The sequence below is a fragment of the Lissotriton helveticus genome, chromosome 1_1 (assembly GCF_964261635.1).
Source record: "Lissotriton helveticus chromosome 1_1, aLisHel1.1, whole genome shotgun sequence".
NCBI lineage: Eukaryota > Metazoa > Chordata > Amphibia > Caudata > Salamandridae > Lissotriton > Lissotriton helveticus.
The window spans coordinates 1436646699-1436665219 of NC_136057.1; the positions used below are offsets into that span (position 1 = coordinate 1436646699).

Genomic DNA, 18521 nt, shown 5'->3' on the forward strand with positions numbered 1-18521 from the left:
CCCCTCCCCTTTATGACTACAACCCCAGTAAATGCAGCCCGGCCACTATTTTTGTTTTTGGTGTCGATCCTGCTGGAGTGTCGCAGGGTTGTGGCATTTTTTGCTGATTTTTTTCCTTTTTGGCCACGGGGGTACCTATGGGTCTTCCTCATCGGTCAAGGGGTTCAGGGTATCACTACCCTGTTTCCTTATATATTTGTTTTAATATGTTCAGGACAGGGGACTAAGGGCCATATGTCGGAAAGGATTTAAGATTTCTTAACGGACCAAATAGCAATTTAAGCAATTAAGAAATGCTAAATTGCCTTTCCTAATGTACAAAGGCATATATGCAGTTGCAAAATGTGATTTCAACCCTTTAAGGATTTCCTATTTGCAATTTCCTAAGCACATGTACAAAGCTTTTCCTAAATGCGAAATGGGCATTTTGGAAATGCAATTACCATCTGATCCAATCCAATGGTAACCATGTCCAATTTCGAAAAAGCACCCCAAAATGCTTTTTTTTTTTAAGTGCCATAAACGCATTTGCCCAAGGGCATTGGAGTGCTTGACATGAGCACCACTTACCTGTACGTTATATTTAAATGGGGGCCTAAGGCCCATGGGTTCAAATGCTTTTTCCTTTCCTAACTCCTAATTTGCAATTTCCTATTAGGAAATTGCCAAATTTGGAAATGCAAAACCATTCGTACATTTGGACCTTTTGGCCCAAAGGAAAGAATGGGTTTGCATTTCCTAAATAGCAATTTCCTAATAGCGACTCTGACTCTGTAGGAATCGCTGTTAGGAAATCGCTAATTTAGTACATTCCATTCTGCATTTCCTAAATATCAATTTCTTAGGATTTGCTATTTAGAAATGCAAAATTGAAGTTTCTTACATATGGCCCGAAGTCCTTGAGTTCTGTAGTGGCTGCTGCAAACATTTTTCTCATGTTGCTGGCAGTCAATCAGAGCACTCGATCCTGAGGGACTCTCACTCCTAGCCTGAGGGAAATAAAGCTCCCTGGGCCAATCGGAATGCTCTATTTTTAAACTGGTGCTCCGGAGAGTCTCTCAAGACATGCAATTATTTTTCAACATTAATTTCTCAAAAACTATTGAACGTATTAACACCAAACTACAAAAAGCAAAATCTGTGTACCAAGCTCTAGCTTCCTACCAAATTTGGTGTAATTCCGTTCAGCAGTTTTAGCAATAGCCTGTCTCAAAGAAGACTATGGAAAATGGATGGGGATTTTGTGTTTTGGGACACCTCATTTTTTCATTCCAGGCTTGAAGGATCACCCTACATTCCATGCACAAAATAGGCAAAAAGAGTACTTTTTCGGGAAAGTTTAGTGGAGATTAGTCTAACAATGTTAAAGCTATTAGCAGCACAAACATGTACTTCCTCTGGGGCCAAGAAACAATGGGGCAGGGTCTCAAAACTCAAAACATCCATGCATTTTCAATAGACTTCTTTAAGGACTCCTACCACAAACACTATTGAACGAAATTACACCAAATTTGCCACAAAGGTACATCTTGGTCCATAGATTCTGCTATTTGTGATTTGGTGTAAATTTGTTTGCTAGTTTTTGAAAAATTAAGGTACAAACATATGTGCATATCTGGACAGTTGGACCCGTGAGAGTCATGCAGGAGCACCAATTTAAAAATAGAGCATTCTCATTGGCCCAGGGAGCTTTTTTCCCTTGGGCCACCATGTGACTCTAGCTGGAGTGAGCACTCTGATTGGCAGCCAACAAAATTAGACAAAAGTTGTTTGCAACCATTACAGGATTCGGGGACTTAGTCCCCTATCCTGAACTTTAAATAAAAAAATAACATAAGGTGGCAGGGTACAAAACAAAATCTGCAAATTTTGCTGCAATCCCATGAGAGACAGCTGCCTCTATTTTATTACAAATAGGAAGGGGGCATTAGTAGGGCCCCCTCCGCAGCCCATTTAGGACCCTGGGACCCATTACCCAGGACCCTAATCCATATTTAAGGAGAGGGGACACGCAGCCACCCTCCCTGGGGCGTTTTCAGCCACTGGGACCCCATCCCTTGGGCCCACTTTAATCATGTAGAGGGAGGGGTGGCCCCATTCCCGAGCCGTTTTCTGCTCTCGATCATCAATGATATCATCAAGGATGTAATTTGAGATGTCATCAGTGATGTCGTAAATGATGTCATAGAACAAATCTTGAGTGATGCAATATGTGAGGTCATAAGCAATGCATGCCGGAGTCGAAAGTTATAGTTCGCTCTGCTCACTATAACTGGTGATTTTTTTTTTCTGTTCAATACATTAATGTTATCTCTGACATATTCAGCTAACAATAACCTTACTTTGATCTTTGTTTTTTCAGTGAATATCTATGGTTTTAAAAGAAAACAGATTTTTTTATCACATCTAACTAAAACGTTACTTTAACCTTAGATTTTTTTCAGTGAATATATATGTATGTATATGTTTGTTTAGCGTTTTAACTGTTTTAAAAATCAACGCCTCGTTATTTAGATCTGAAGACCTGATAATTCAAGTTTTCTTGCCATAATACCCACCATGGAATAACCTCTCTCTCTTTTTTTTTTTACTAATTCCTATAGAATTCCTTCACTGGCTTATGTAACGTACAAACTAAAAGGTTTTTGTTTCTTCTTTGCATCTCATTCCCTCTTTCACTTCCTTGTTTTTGTGCCACAAGACAAAAAAGCACACTGGCTGCAAAATCTTTCTCACGTGCAATGAGTGGGCGAGTGCCATTTGAGACAGAGGAGCAGTGCGGCATGTCTATATTGTCCCAGTTCCAAGCTGACCGATGATGTGCGGACTTCACTGTACACTTGTGAACACGCACAGTTACATACAAAGAAGTAGGGACTCTGGAATTATGTGACTCTGCATAACTATGGATTTGCAGCACTTGCAATCCTCAATGTGCTGCATTTTCTGCAGTATTAAAGTAAAACAAATGTAGCTTTCAGTAGTTATTTACACGCGGTGTAACCCAGCCCCCTAATCCCCTTCCTCATATGATGCTTACCAAATTATAACTGGTGAAATGTCACCTCTTGATTTAAATATTTAGGAGTAGAGAAATTTAGATGTTGCCCAGATTGTGTTAATGAGATGGCTGGGTAATTATGGAATTACGGGATTCTGCATAATTGCGGGTTTGCTGCATTTGATAAGTAATCGTCTACCAGCTGCATAAGCTACAAGTTTCAAAAGAAAAACTGGGGCTCAAAAGATCAATAGTTACTAAAAGTGCTACACACAGAGTGCAACACAGCTCTCCAAACCTCCTACCTCATGTGAGGTGTTCCAAAATTTAACGGATTTAACTGATGATGGAGCTAAAGAAGCATACATGTTGCAATTGAGAAATTATGGGATTGGCAACTGTGGCCTTGTGAACCCCGCTTTAGCAGTTTGAGTGTGTGTACCGACTAAAAATTGATTCGTTTTACATTGGCCTCTGCAGGTCTGCAGACAAAGCTCATGAATTGCGCCAAGGGAACGGCAGGACTAAGAGGTGGGGCGTGGAGCGCTGCTCTGGGAGCCAAGTTTAATAAAAAGAGATAGAGAGAGAAATAAATCATACAAACAAAGAAAACGTGAAGAGAGGGCAGAAAATATTGTTGGAGAGAGAAGAGAAAGTCAGTAGGAAAAAAGTATGTGAGGAAAAGAAAGAATTGGCCTAGAAAGGAACCTCAACAGGAGGAAGGGGAGAAAGAAGAAAGGGTGAAATTAATGAAAGGCACAAAGAGGAAATATGGAAGGGAGTAAAGATAAAAGGTCCAGTAAAAGGAATGGTGGGTGAGGAGAAAAAGAAAGAGAGTGCAAGGATGGGTGGTTGAAAGGATTGATATAAAAGGGTGGAAAGATTAGTTGGTGAAAGGATGGAAGAAAAGGGGGAAGGATTGATGGGGGATGGATAGGAGGATGCAGAGATTACTAAAATGGATGTCTGGAAGAGTGAAAGGATGATAGATCTATGTGTGAAGTGAATGGCCATTGGATGGATGGTTGGATGGAAATATGGACCGGTGAGGGTAAAATGTATGTTTAAATAATATATGAAGAGATGGATGGGTGGAATGTCAACCGATGGTCAGAATAATGAAATGATGGTTGGAAAGATGGAAACGTGAGTTGCTGCTCAACAGCAGAGTAAGAATTCCTGGCCAATCGCAAATGGGCTTTTTTTTTTATAAACTTCGTCAGCTTTGCACCTCCAAAAATTGCAATCTAAAGAAAATGTGTGAAGTTTTGAAGCGTTTGGCTTTGCATCTATACAAACCTTTAGTTAACAACAACAATTGGTGTACTGGGGGACGTGCCTTCTCAGCGGGAGAAAAACCTCTCTGCATGTTTAAATGTAACTCAAACATAGTGGAAAGAATGATTCATTGTATGTCATGAACTTTCAAACCATGCTTAAATCACAGTGTTCTCAAAACAACAATTATTTCAAAACGGCGCAAAAGTTTAGAAAATTCCAAAATACTTAACTTTTTTTTTAAGTCCAAACTTGAATGTTAGCTGCACTGTAGTGCAACACTAATGTAATAAATACGTACGGCACAATACTCTTTTTCAAGGTTGCTGTAAAGAGCTGTTTACATAATTCATATAGTAAGACCGAGTAAACTTGAAAATGAAAGCAATATTTTGTTGTAATTTTCTGAGATTCTTGGAGAAACCTAACATAAAAAAGCTAAACCAATATTCTCCAGGAAGTTGGATAATTAATAACAACAACACAATTACTGTTAGAAGATTCAATTTTCAAACATTACAATAATGTTTCTACAAAAGAAAAAGAAATATTTTAGTATATAATAGCATGAGACTAAGAAACATCCCTGCCGCGTCAGGATTGCAGTACTATTTGTGAACTAAGAGACAAGTCAGGTTTTATGTGTACCCTATATGTGGCATAGATTCTTATTATAGATGGAGCAACACAGTTGTGGAACTAATGTTTGTCGTGCCCAGACAGTGGGCACTAGGACCTTGAACTGGAGCAACGGGCCAGGTGACACCGGACACCACTTCCGGTCAGGGGAGGGAACAAAGAACATTCAGAAGACGACCAGCAGACCAAGGGGTCAGGGGTTAGAGACGCTGTACCACACGATCTGAATAAAGGTACCTTATGATCAGCCACCGCGTCCTGTGATCTCTGGGGGCTAACAATACGACAATGTTATTATCATTTTATTTTGTCCTCATGCTGAGGCAGCTTGCGTGAGGGGGCTGGCAGGGCTGTGAGCAGGTGAGGAGTGGTGCAACCCACCTAAGTGCGCTATGACTGTTTGGTCGGCCCTCTCGGGTCGCCCAAACCAGCCATGCGCACTTTCCTCCTTCTCCATGCAGGCTGCATTACAGCCTGAATGGAGAACATGCCCACCCCTACAGGCTCAGACCAATCACAGCTCTGCATTACAGCGTTGTGATTGGCTGGGGGAGCGTGGGAGCCCTGGTGCTCCCTGTTTCTCACAAGAAGCCAGAGAGAGGACGCAGGAGAGGTGGCAGCGGCCAGCGAGCCTACCAGCTATGAGGTAATTGATTTATTTTTATAGTGATCACCCCAAACCCCCACCCCTTGTCGCCCACCCACCCCACTGCTGCTTCCAGGCAGCAGCCACGACTGGGGCAACATTATAGACTATTAGATCAAACACAGTCAAGGTTTTTGTATAAGGCTCCTCCTAAACTCATGTATTTTGAAGGTGCTCTCATGTGATAATGAACAGACAGGAGGCTCAGTGAAATAAATAATTTGCCTACGATCACACAATTTGATCTCCAGTCCCTCATATAAAGAAGTAAACTTACATATGTGGATATTTCTGACATCGTGGAGGCGATCACCGCACGGAGAATATAGGAGAGGTTCAAATGGAGGTCTCCAGCCATAGGGTTGTGATTTGAATTTTGTAGTACTTGAGGGCTACGACTGTAGTACTACTTTACATACTGCAAAATGCAGATTATGAATTAGGCTTTCTATTTTTATTTCTGATAATCTTTTTATTTTATAAACATTTTGTCTTTTATTATTGGAATTGTTTGAATTGTTGCAATATTATTCATGTGCTGTTCTATCCTAATTGTCATTTCTTTAATCAAACTGAGATTCATGTGAGTAAAATTATTTTTTGTAATAACCATTATTGCACCATTCTATGATATACTAACAAATAATTGTTTAAGAAATGTTGCTGTAAGCTTGGAAAATTGAAATGGACTCCGGCATGAGTGCCCTTGTTGATGAGTCCCCAAAATGCTAGGGTAGTGGAAGTGACATCAAATACACTTTGACCACTGATAGCATTTCAGGATTGACCCTGGTCGCACCCCTAACCCCATCAATGAGTTTCTTTCTCCTGCCTTCCAGCTAAGGGAAGGGACATGAGTGGAAATTGTATAAACAGCACTCTTATAGACCGTTTTACTTTCTGCTTCCACCTCTACTTTTTGACTTGTATTGTAATGTAATTTCATTTATATATCGCTTACTACCCCTGATGTGGCATTAAAGTGCTTTTTCGGCGAGCAGCACGCTACTCCAGAAAAAAGGATTAGGGATGAAATAGTTTAGGGAAATATGAAATTAATTTGAGCAAGCGGCGAACATATTAGTCTCTTATTTGGATTGAAGAGGATAGTGGAGGGATGGTAGAGTGACTGTGAGACTAGTGGTACCAGTCCAGAGGCAGTTCCATTGGTCCCCAAACAAAGGTTGCCGACACCCAGCTCATCCTCTCCTTCCCCAAGGAACCCGACATCACCAGACACAGTTTCCAGGAAGGAATGAAGGACGTTGCATCCTGGATGAGCAGCAGCTGCCTGAAGCTCAACTCGGAGAAGACAGAGGTCCTTGTCCTCAGATCCACCCCCACCACGTGGGATGACACATGGTGGCCCCCACCCTCGGCAACCCTCCCACCCCCTCGGACTATGCCTGCAACCTCTGCATCATACTCGACTCTTCTCTCACCATGAACTGGCAGATCAACACTGTATCTTCCACGTGCTTCAACACCCTCCGTATACTCCACAAGACCTTCAAGTTGATCCCCCCCAAATCCAGATAGACCTTTACCCTCGCACTCATAACCAGCAGACTGGACTATGGGAACGCCCTCTACACCGGAATTAACACATTTCTTCTGAACAAACTTCAGACCATCCAGAACGTTGCAGCCAGACTCGTCCTCAGCATCCCACTACAAGATCACATCACCCAACACCTACGAGACCGCCACTGGCTCCTCGTCGAAAAGAGAGTAACTTTCAAGCTCTCACACACGCCTACAAATCCCTCCACAACACCATACCCCAAGACTTCAACGAAAGAATCTCCTTCCACGCCCCCAAGAGAAACCGCTGCTCTGCCGACCTCGCCCTGGCTGAAATCCCTTGAATCCGGAGAGCCAGAATGGGAGGAAGAGGCTTCTCCTACATCGCAGCTAAGACCTGGAACAAACTCCCCCTCAGCATCAGATGAACTCCCACACTGCAAGCATTCAGGAAGAGCCTCAAGACCTGGCTTTTCGGATGAGTCGTAGCTGCCTGATATCCCCCCAGTGCCTTGAGACCCTCACGAGTGAGTAGTGTGCTTTGGAAATCTCTGATTGATTGATTGATTGATTGATTGAGTGTTTGTGTTGGGAGTGCATTATGGCAATCATAGTGTCCTCCAACATCTAACAGTGAAATCCAGTTAAAAGCAGGTCCTGTACCCACAACAAACTCAGAGGCAAACTTCTGGTAGAAGAAAGCTGAGTTTTCCAGCAACCACACAGTAGATACTCAAAAACAGGAATTTTGACACCCTGTCCTCGCCCTTTAAAGTGTGCCCCATGGGTTATATGTAGAAAACCCCAGCAAACCTGTCAAGCAGGTTTTGACACACCACCAGTCTTTGCCACTAATGTCAAAAAGATGCCCAGAATGATTAGAGCCTGCCTGGCTGGGAGGGAGGAACAGAAGAAGGGGGCAGGCCTAGGTGTTAGCTACATCTGCTTGTGACAGGGTAGTCCTCTTTGAAGTCAAGCAAGTACCTGCGATTAGCCATCCTGTCAAGGAAGCACTTGCCCCCCCCCCCCTCCGCCACCCAGCTGCTTTTGTTCCTGTCCTGCTAGCCACTTCACCCCCAACAAAGGGGCTATTTAGCTGCTAGGTGACAGTTGCAGCTCATGGAAATGGGCCTCCGGAGGCTTTAGGCAGGGTATATGTGACATTCTTAAAGTACCTTTTTTCTTAAAAGCAATTCAAAATTCGATTTTACCATTACATTAGATTTTGATGATCTATTAAAAAGAATATTTAAAATATGTTTCTAGCTGCTTCCAAATCAAAACTAGCATTAATAAATGTAATAAAGTATCCCAGTTTTTTCCTATGAAGCAGCCAGCCTTGTTACAGTGAAAATAGCCATTTGGGGCTTTTCACTCTAAGTACAAGTTTAACATTAAATTCTTACATTCCATTCTTTTAGATACCATGCACCCTGCCTTATAGGAAATAAGGCCTACTTAGGTTGACTTATAAATATTTCAAAGGAAGGTTTTAACCAGTCAAAGGGGTTTATTTGGACAGGTAAAAATCACAGTTTTGAACCGCAACAGCAAAGCCACACATGGTAGGCCTATAGTCATGTTTGCATTGTCGCTGGAGTGGATGGCAAAATGTGTGCTGCAGTCCACAAGTGAATATATTTTACTGATAGGCCCGGGGTACACTTTGTACCATATACTAGGGATTTATAGGTCAGTCAAATATTCCAATTAGGAATATCCCAATTTCATCACGTTGAAAGGGGAAACACTGGTGCTTTACCAACCATTAGGGGTGTAAAGTGTACAGAGTTCTACAACCAGCAAAAATAGGGTTCCGCAAAGTATCTAGGGTGATCATGCAGAAAGGGCAAATTTCAAATAGCACTGAATTCTGAGGCAACAGAGATGATGGAGACTGACCTTAATAAAAGTACCTTCTCAGGACAAAGCTCATTAACAGTAGATATCAGAGAGCTCAGGTGTCATTAGGAGCACCAGGTATCTGGGAAGAACACAACCTCAACAAACTTGTTGAAAGGAATTACACGACCATGTGCATGTAAATATTAACAACTCGAGAAGTCCTTCTGGATTTCAACATTTGTCTGATCAGTGGCTGAAAATCTCAGTTTTGTGTTGGGAAATCTATTATTCAATAAGTCCTGCTAAGGCCTTATTCATTAGGGTGCTCAGAGAGGTTGTGGGCACATCATTTATAGGTCCTAGAGCATTTGATTAGTGCAGACTCAGCAGAGGCTGTTGCTCAAGTTAGAGGATCATTAGAGCTGAGAGCCAAATGTGTGACGTAATGCCGCGGTATTTCTCCCCGCAGGGAATCACAACGCGGTCGTTACAACAACCGCGTTGTGATTCCGCATACCACTACTCCGCAAGTCGGAAGAACGACTTGCGGAGGGGGGCGCTGGATGTTGGAATAGTATCATTTACTATTCCAACTCCAGTCATTGCGGACACTAGGGAAGGTGTTGGATATTAAATCCAACACCTTCCCCCCCCCACCCCCCTCCCTCCCTCCGTTGTAACGACCGTGTTGTGATTCCCTGCGGGGAGAAAAATTTGCAGTAAACGTTGTTTACCCTGAGAGCCACCTTCACAAAATGCAAGTTAAGAGGCATGCGATGGCGCTGTAACTGAAAATGCTGTTTATATCCCAAGTGCTTTCCTCATCTCTTTTTCCTTACAGATCCCAAGGTCACGAGACAGTTCCCAGAGGAGTTCAATGACCAGGTATGACTCAATCTTTCCATTCTAAAGTTAACAGAACCATACAGAGGGCAATATAGACTGGTTAGAATAACCCACATTTCTAACAATAGAGTCTTCTCCTGGGAAGAAGGAGGAGCATCCATGTTCTTGGATATGGACATTGTGCATTCGCTTAACATCATGGTACACGTAGGACTGCTCACTCATTGACATCTATAACCAATGGTCTTCTACTCCATTGCCCTTTACGGCCAATGGCCTGCTCCATCATTGTCTTCTGTAATCAATTGCCTGAACATTGGCCTCTACAATTAATGACAACAACATGCTCCTCCAATGATCTTAGCAACCAGTGACCTGCACCTCCAATGATCTTTGCAACCAGCGGCTTGTTCCTCCATTGGTCTCCACAATCATTTACCTTATTTTTCATTGGCCTTTACGATAAAGGACCTGCTCCTCTGTTGGTCATTATGACAAATGGTTTGTTCACTCATTGCCCTCTACAGTCAATTGCCTACTCCTCCATTGGCCTCTGCTATCAATGACCTGTTCATCCATTAAACAAAACTTCAGAGTTCTACTCACCCAATGACTTCTGCCGTCTGTTTCCTACCCTCCCATTGGGGCAGTTGTCATAAACCTCTCCACAACTGCTTGCCATGATCAATTAACTGGTTTCCCTCATGTCATTGATAAATGAAGTGCCTGCCTAAAGGCAATGACCAATTAATGCATTTCTTTCCATGTGGCTAGTTATAAATTAGATGCTACTGACTAGACACAATGATCAAATACCTTCCCTCCCCCCCGTAAGTCAATAAACTGCTCCCCCATTCAACACTGTGTTCAAGTTATTGCTTCCCATTGAAGTGCTAAAACTGAAGTCCTAAGATTGAAACATTGTTGCCTCCTTGGCCCTCACGATCAGTGAAATGAACCTCCCTTGGGCCAACAACCAATTACCTACTTCCCATTGGACCAAAAACCAATTACCTACTTCCCATTGGACAGAACTGATTCTAGCTTCTGAAAAGTAACATTTTCATTTTCCACCTCTAGGACTCTGTTCAGAAGTTTCCGAAGTTCTGCTTCCCATTTGACATAGACAGGTAAACATTTTGGGAAAATGTTCTTCATTTTGTCTTGAAAGCTACATGAATAACCTGCTCCTGAAGAGATGGCATGAGCTTAACCAGAGCATAGCTTTGCAGTCAGAGGCCAGGGAGGTATGTGTATCCAGAGAACACGAGATACCGGTCAGACAGAAAAATCTGTGCAAATAGAGTAACAGATCTGCTCTTAGCATTTGCAATATCCATGCATGTGGAAGGATAGCTCTGCAGTCCGAGGCCAGTAAGATATCTGTAAACTCAGGCACAGTTCTACTTTATGAGCTTTGTAACATGAAGATTAAGTGCCTGGTGAAGCAAAATAAGTGTAACCTGAATAACATCTCTGCAGCCTGGTCCCTTAATATATTTGTAGTCTAAGGAATGTTTCTGATTTCTCTAGTCAATGATACATGTGTTGCCTGAGGGTTAACTCGGTGGTGGGAAGTAGCAAATCTATGGGCCTGATTTATAGATTGCCTTATGTGATACTCTATCACAAACGTGACAGAGTACCCTATCCGTCGTATTACAAAGGCCATAGGACATTATGTACTTACAGTACAGGGGTAGGCTATCTGTCATGTTTGTGACAGAGTATACCAGTTTCCAAATTCTAAATCAGGCCCTTTGTGACCTGAGCAGTGGTGTAACAAAAGCCCCCGCGGTGCGGGGGGCGAGCTCCAGGCCCCCCCTGCATGTACTTTGCAGGGGGCCCCATCAAGTTCTGTTATGCCACTGGACCTGAGAAAATTCTCTAATGCCTGAGTACACAAAATCAATACAAGGTAAGTCATATCAGGAGTGTAGCACAGGCCCCTGCAGCTCTGGTGGTGCAAAAGGGCCCCTACCATTCTGGGAGAACCCCACACCTCAGATACTGGTGACTAGGACCCCATATCACATTCTGCAGAGAGGCGCCATCATTTTGCGCTATGCCGCTGGGCAAAGCTCTTCTGGTTGGGCAATAACTCGGTAAATTGAGGAATTTGACTGCTGTCCATTGTTGAAGCTTGTAAGATCTGTTTTAGCCAAAGGACAACTCCTTCAATTGAGGCATGAATCTTCATGATCTGCATAAGGAGCCGGATAGCTTGGCTTCCTGCATAAGTAACAAAGATTAATACAAGAAGAGGTTTTTTTTTTTTTAAACTGCGCCTATAAGGATGAATAATTATGGGTTGCTCAGCTTTCTTTGCCTTGAACCCAAAAATGGAATCATACTTTTTAGTAACATTTTGTTCCTATTCTTGTTACTTAGGGTGAAGGAAAGCACGGTGGTCCAGAACTTCACCTTTGTATTGACTGACTTAGATGGGAACCAGCGATTTGGCTTCTGTCGCCTTTCTGTGGGATATAAGACCTGTATCTGCATTCTTAGGTAAGCGTTCCTCTTGTCAGCAGAAGTACCAAGACAAAGTGTAGCATGTAAAGGCCTGTTGCAGACTGATGCCCTACCAGTCCTCTCCAAGCTACAATTGGAAGACGTTTTGTGATTGATTCCTACTCTAAGTCACAACGAAACAATAGCACTCATATTCTCCAAAGCTTTACACAAGCTCACTCACCTTGCTCAAATTACAAGAATTATAAAGTATATAAGTGTGCATGGGCTAAAGATTATTTAGTGGTAAATAAACACTACAGACACGTCAAACTTGTCACATGTAATTTCACCTACAACAGAGAGAATAACAGCCAGTAAACATAGTACATGGCAGACGGAGCGGGTTTGCTCAGTGGAGGAAATTCTTCTACCACTGTGCAAAACTAGCTCCTTGTCAGACAAACATTTTTTTCTCTAAGACTGCCTCATATAGCCCTTGGTGGTGCCAGCAGAGATGGAAGGTTACTTAAGAGAATATGTGTCAAGGGTTAGCCATATACTGGATGTTGAGCATCCCTGCAGAGACTCAAACCAGTTTCCCCAGCTTCGAGGTCGACCGATCTAGCCGTTAGGCCACATCGTCTCCCTTGGATCGGGAAAACTCTCTGTGAAGTTCTTGAAACTATTTAGTCAAATGAGAAAGTATTTCATGAATAATATAAGGCTTCTCTGTTCAGAATAAACATCTGTTATTCAGTGCCAAGATGACCACTGGTGAACGTGCGCTTTACAAATACATGTTATGTTATATTTATGTTATGTTTAGAATGGCTAATCATTTAAAGTTCCTGTGCAGTACTTAGATGTGGCCACTGGAGTAGGGGTGAGTGGAATATTTCATTCTGCCTGAGGAATTGGCAGCTATTTGTTCACTTCGTGTTACTCTTCAACACCAGCCAAATTCCACCAATCGGAATTTGGCTGGTGAGTTTTTGTCCCTCAGAGCGACAAAAATTTCGAGGGTCCCCTAGCGTGGTTTGCTAATGCAGGGGATCATGAGTGGTCGCAGTCAGAGGGATGCCGCTCAAGTAAATTTGCTGCATCTCGAGTAGATTTTCTACTTCAGTGGCAGCAAAATCAACTCGAATGGTGGCATGCTCTAGTGCAATGCAAGGTGCCATTCGGGCTGATGTTTCAGCGCTGCTCACTCTACCATTGATATATTCCAGCACGAGTAACACTAGCTGAATATTTTCCACCCGTTAGTGGAACACGCAGAGTTTTTATGTAACTCCGTGAGTTCCTCTGACCCCTACACTGGAGGCTACTACCCTCTCCAGTCACACAGCATGACTCCCAGCCCTTTGTGCCTCTTTTCCTTCTGTCATGCTAGAGGAGCTGGATGAGAATTTACAGGACCTCAAACATCCACATATCCAGGCAAGAAGATGCCTGGATATGCGAATGATGGCTCAAATATGGTGACATACCCATATCCCAGCAAACTGGAGCATCATAGTGCCCAATATCAAAGATGTAACAGCCCTCATTTCTATTTTTAATCTTGTGGTCGTGCGTTTGAGCTGTTCTGGAGATGATGGCTCATACACCATCATGACCCCAATGGGGAAATTAATTACACATGCTTCTAGCCACAACACTTTAAGTCTCACACTGTTGAAAATCTCACATAACACCCCCACTAACTATATGGCGGATTAAATTGTGGAATATACCTAGGCTGTCCTGTTTTCAGTTTCTAATTTTTGGTAAATTCTGGTGGGGGTTTTTCAGTGTTTTCAATATCTTAAAAAACAGTTGTATCAGTGGTTACACATTTTCACGCCACTAAAAACAACAGAAAAAGTTTTTTCCGGTGTTTATGGAACGTTTTGCTTTTATCATTGCTTGCTTTCTGCACTGAAAGAACATGGTATATAGACAGTGTATGTATAGTGTATATGAGGGCTAAAGAGATTTTTGCAAATTAATCTTATTTTAGTACACCATACAATACTTCTTTAGTGAGTCTTTGGTCAGGTGCGCTTGTGCTTTCCTTCCCGTGTAAACTTCTGTGAAAATGCCCTCTCAGCATTCATAGCCCCTTGGGCTGAGAATCGTCAGCTAAGGGTCACAGTTGGGATGACTCTTTCTTTGATGCTACATAAAGCACAAAATGATAAATATTTGCATTTTAGTTCCTGGGCATAAGAAAACAGTGCACCAGAATGGACTAAAAAGTCAATAGCATCCCTCATTAACTCTGAAGATTGTAAAGATGCTTTCAGCATACCATCGAACAAGTGGCAAGGATCTCCTACAGGGAATCACTTCAGCTCGGGTGTCAATTTTGACAAGTCATCACACAATTTTTTTATATACGTAGCTGAATCACTACAAATACAAACAATATCACTCCAATCTTTGTTGAACTTGGAAAGAACCTTTTTTGCAGAGCATTATAAGTGACAATGCGTTCCATGTTTTCCAAAAGTCTGGTGTCACGTTTTCACCACTATCCCAGATGCTTGATATACACTATACCGTGCATTTAATGTTTAAAGCCTGAGGTGTTGGCAATTCACCTACTATCCATACTGACCCACTAGAAACTATGGTCTGATGTATTAAGGGTTTTTACCCATTCTCTGTGGGTAAATGTGATTACACATATTAGGAAAGATTTTTATGAAACTAGCCATTTTACCTATCAGTGAAAGAATCCAATGCAGCCAAAATTTCAAATGTGAGTTTGATATGTCCTGATTCTCTACAGTTTATGAAATAATTAAACTAGACCTAAAACGTGAAACTAAACCCTGCATCTTTAGACCAAAGGCCATAAATCTGAAAAAAGTAAAAGGAAGAAGAAACAACATTTTAGTGGCATCCCTAAAGTACAAAACTCAAGCAGAATAATGTTAGCCAGTCTTTCTTACTGCTAGCTTGTATAACAAAGTTACATTTTATTGACCCCTTCAGTAAGAACAAAATGACTCTTTCACTTTCTTTTTCCTTTCTTTGAATGGCATTTAGTTTGTGGTTGTGCAGGTGTTTTTTCAGTGTTTATATGTTTTCACCGGTGAGGGCTATTTTTCTTTCAGTGGGGTTTTATCTGTTATTATAGGTTTAAACCTAAAACCCCACAGCCTAAATATACCATGGAAACGTTCACAGTTTATTCATAACATAATTGGTAAATTTGAGAGGGTGTGGACCCCATTTCTTGACTATGTAAGGAATGAACCAGTGCTTGACGCAGCAGACTTGTCTGTACCCAAAATGAAAACGTGGTCAAGACTGGCCAAGATGCCCCTAATTTCTGACCTATCTGTACCACCATCAGATATAGCATAGTCTCTTCCCTCAGTGGCGGCTGCTGTGGCATTTAAGTGGTGTGGCAGAGCGGGGGAGGGCAGCACAGGGGGGCAGCGCGGGGGGGAAAATAAAAAAATAATGCTTACCTGCATTCTGCAGTGTTGGTGCTCTTTTTGCCTCTTCTTCTCGACTCCCGGCATGCCACAGGGTCCCCTACGCCAATCCAGACGCTGCTCTCATGCTGGTATTACCTAGCATGAGAGAAGCGCTGTGATTGCTGTGAGAACCTGAGTTAGGCACTCACTAACAGACTATGACCCTCTGCTTGTTCCGCACCCTGCTGTAAAGCACAGCTTGGCTGGAGAGATCTAAGTGCACATGACAGTTTGCCCATCCTAAGAGGGTAGGCCAAACCATCATCCACACTTAGAGCAGTGCCACTACTCCTCCTCCTTCTTGTGGCTGTGTCGATATGTCAGAATAGATGGCCCCTCCCTCTGCTTGGCTGCGGGAAGTAAACGAGGAAAAAATGATAATAACCTTTATTATTATCATTTTTTTTTCACTACTCAAAAGCAGTGGGGCGGCGCTCTCCGCCTAAGCGGAGGTGCCACCGCTGTTGTACCTTACAGTGAAAACTCTGCTTAGTGGGAGTCAGTTTAAAGCATTCAAAATGCTAGAACAGTAATGGTTAAGAAATAGGCCGTCCTTGCATAGGCTATTTACATGGATTCCCTCCCATGGAATTGTCAGCCTGCTGCGGCCATACAGACTGGAGCGATGATTGGAGCGAGGAGGGCAAAGCATGATCTCGGTGCGTTAACCTTGCCCATGAGCTCACATGACCGGCAATCATCAACTGGATATTGTTTCAGTCAGATGGCTTCATTTCACTTGCAGACTTCAAAAAGTCCATGGCAGAAGTGGCAATCTCTTTTCAGGCGAGATGGCGCAGAATAAACAAGCCAAAATGCATCTTTAGTAGGACTGAACTTTCTAAACAATATAGTAACATTAAACAAACCCACCTCATTACTACAATGAGTCAGTCATTCTAGCCCCTCTCACCCTTAAACCTCCCCAAATGAGTACAAACTCCCACCCAAAGATCCCAGCATTCAACTTGCCCTCCCTTTCATTCTATTCACCGTACTTTCACACCTGACCCCAGCATCACTTTCCTGGCCTCCTGCCAAGGACCCCCCCCATTACGGCCTCAACCCTTCTGGCCTAGTGTGTGAGCCCTCCGCTTGACTGCCACCTGTCCACAGCGACTAGCTAAAGGTCAGCTTTAACCTGAAAAGACCAATAAAGCCAGCCAAACTCAAAATCAACAAAAATGAGGTCTATTTAGCTCCCCAAGGGAGGGAGGGAGGGAACAAGGAAACCTACCCTACACTGATTGCAGGACCACCGCATGCCTAGAATTGCCATCTCAGATTTGTAAAGACCTAACTGCCACCAAAGTCCTGCCCCTGCCTATAGCTTTCCAATCCTTGACCTCTCTGGGGCTGGTCTGTTCCACCTGCTTGAAAATCACCGGGGCAGACTACCTTCTGGAAGCCACCCCAGGGACCCTCTGAATAAACAGGCCCAGTTAAGAGCAAAAGACTGCTTTGTTACAACAGGTTGCAGCTGAACTTTATAAACAATATTGTAACATCAAACAATCCCACCTCATTAATACAATGAGTCAATCTAGCTGCTTTTCCCACCCTTAAACCACCCCCCAATGTGTGAAAAATCCCAACCAAAGATTGCAGCATTCCACCCACTCACTTCATTCCATTCACTGTTCTTTCACCTTTTCACCTCAGACCCCAGCATCACTCTCCTGGCCTCCTTCTGCCAAGGACCTCCACCCCCCCCCCCCACGCAAGGCTCATAACACCAGCACTGGGCCCATTCCAGGAACCGTACCATACTTGTGTACCTGCATTACTACACACAGCCAACAGTCATTGTATTTTGTAGTCCCCTGGACGCCTTCTTGGGGCCAGGGTCATAAATCATTATCATACATGGGATGTATGACATTACAACGCATGCTTTTACCACGCATGCTTTTACATCGCAGTTTTTACAACGCACACCATTACAACGCATAGCGCTTTGGGGTGCTGGATAGTGAATAGTTTAATTTACTATTCCAACTCCAGTCCCCGTGGATAGTAGGGAAGGTGTTAGATAGTAAATTAAATCTATTCCCTATCCTAGAGCGCCCCCCAGCGCAATGCGTTGTAATGGTTTGCGTTGTAAAAGTTGCGATGTAAAAGCACTGCGTGGTAAAAGTTGCGTTGTAAAGGATGTTCCCCTCATACATGATCACAAAATTTGTTATCACTCAGTGTCATTTGGACATCATAAATCATGGGTCATAAATCATTCTGCCGCAATCAGCCATTATTCTGTTGTCATCAATCACTCTGCCTGAGCATGAAAAATCAGTGGTCATAAATCATGGTCATAAATCATCGGGATGTCATAAATCATTCAGTCACAAATCTGTCATTATTTTGTTGACATAAATCATTCTGCATGGGCATCATAAATCATGAGCCATAAATCATCAGCTGGCCATAAATCACTGGTTTGTCTTTTGCTCATTTACAGCTCCTATGGTCGTAAATCACCCTGACAGCTCATAGATTGTTCTTTGTTGTTTTCCATGCCCCTTGAGTGTGGGGGTAGCCTTTCCCCGGAGTTAGGCCCCAAGTTGCTACCCTCCTGGTCTCTTTTGTTCCCTGCCATCTGGCTTGGGCTGGGCTGCGAGTAGCGTCTCCGTTTGCTACCCCGATTTTTGTCAGGCGTACTCACCCAGCCGTGAAGCATCCCAGAGTGAGTAGCCCTCCTTATACACATCCCCCTGTCGGTGTGTTTCCATAACCAAACCAATACAACTTTTGTTTCCGCCCCTCTTTGGTTGGATTTACACTATCTTCATGTGGAGGTAGCTTCTTCCTGGAG

General features: G+C 43.0%; 1 protein-coding gene across 4 annotated transcripts in view; it reads left to right on the forward strand.

The window, feature by feature from the left end:
• DENND1C (DENN domain containing 1C) overlaps positions 1 to 18521 on the forward strand; it is a 219309-nt gene that overhangs the window by 41375 nt on the left and 159413 nt on the right. For all 4 annotated transcript variants that reach the window (XM_078685386.1, XM_078685399.1, XM_078685380.1 and 1 more), the window contains exons 3-5: positions 9775 to 9818; positions 10860 to 10909; positions 12171 to 12290. In XM_078685386.1, coding sequence (XP_078541512.1) covers positions 9775 to 9818; positions 10860 to 10909; positions 12171 to 12290 — 214 coding nt within the window. The remainder of the gene's footprint in view (positions 1 to 9774; positions 9819 to 10859; positions 10910 to 12170; positions 12291 to 18521) is intronic.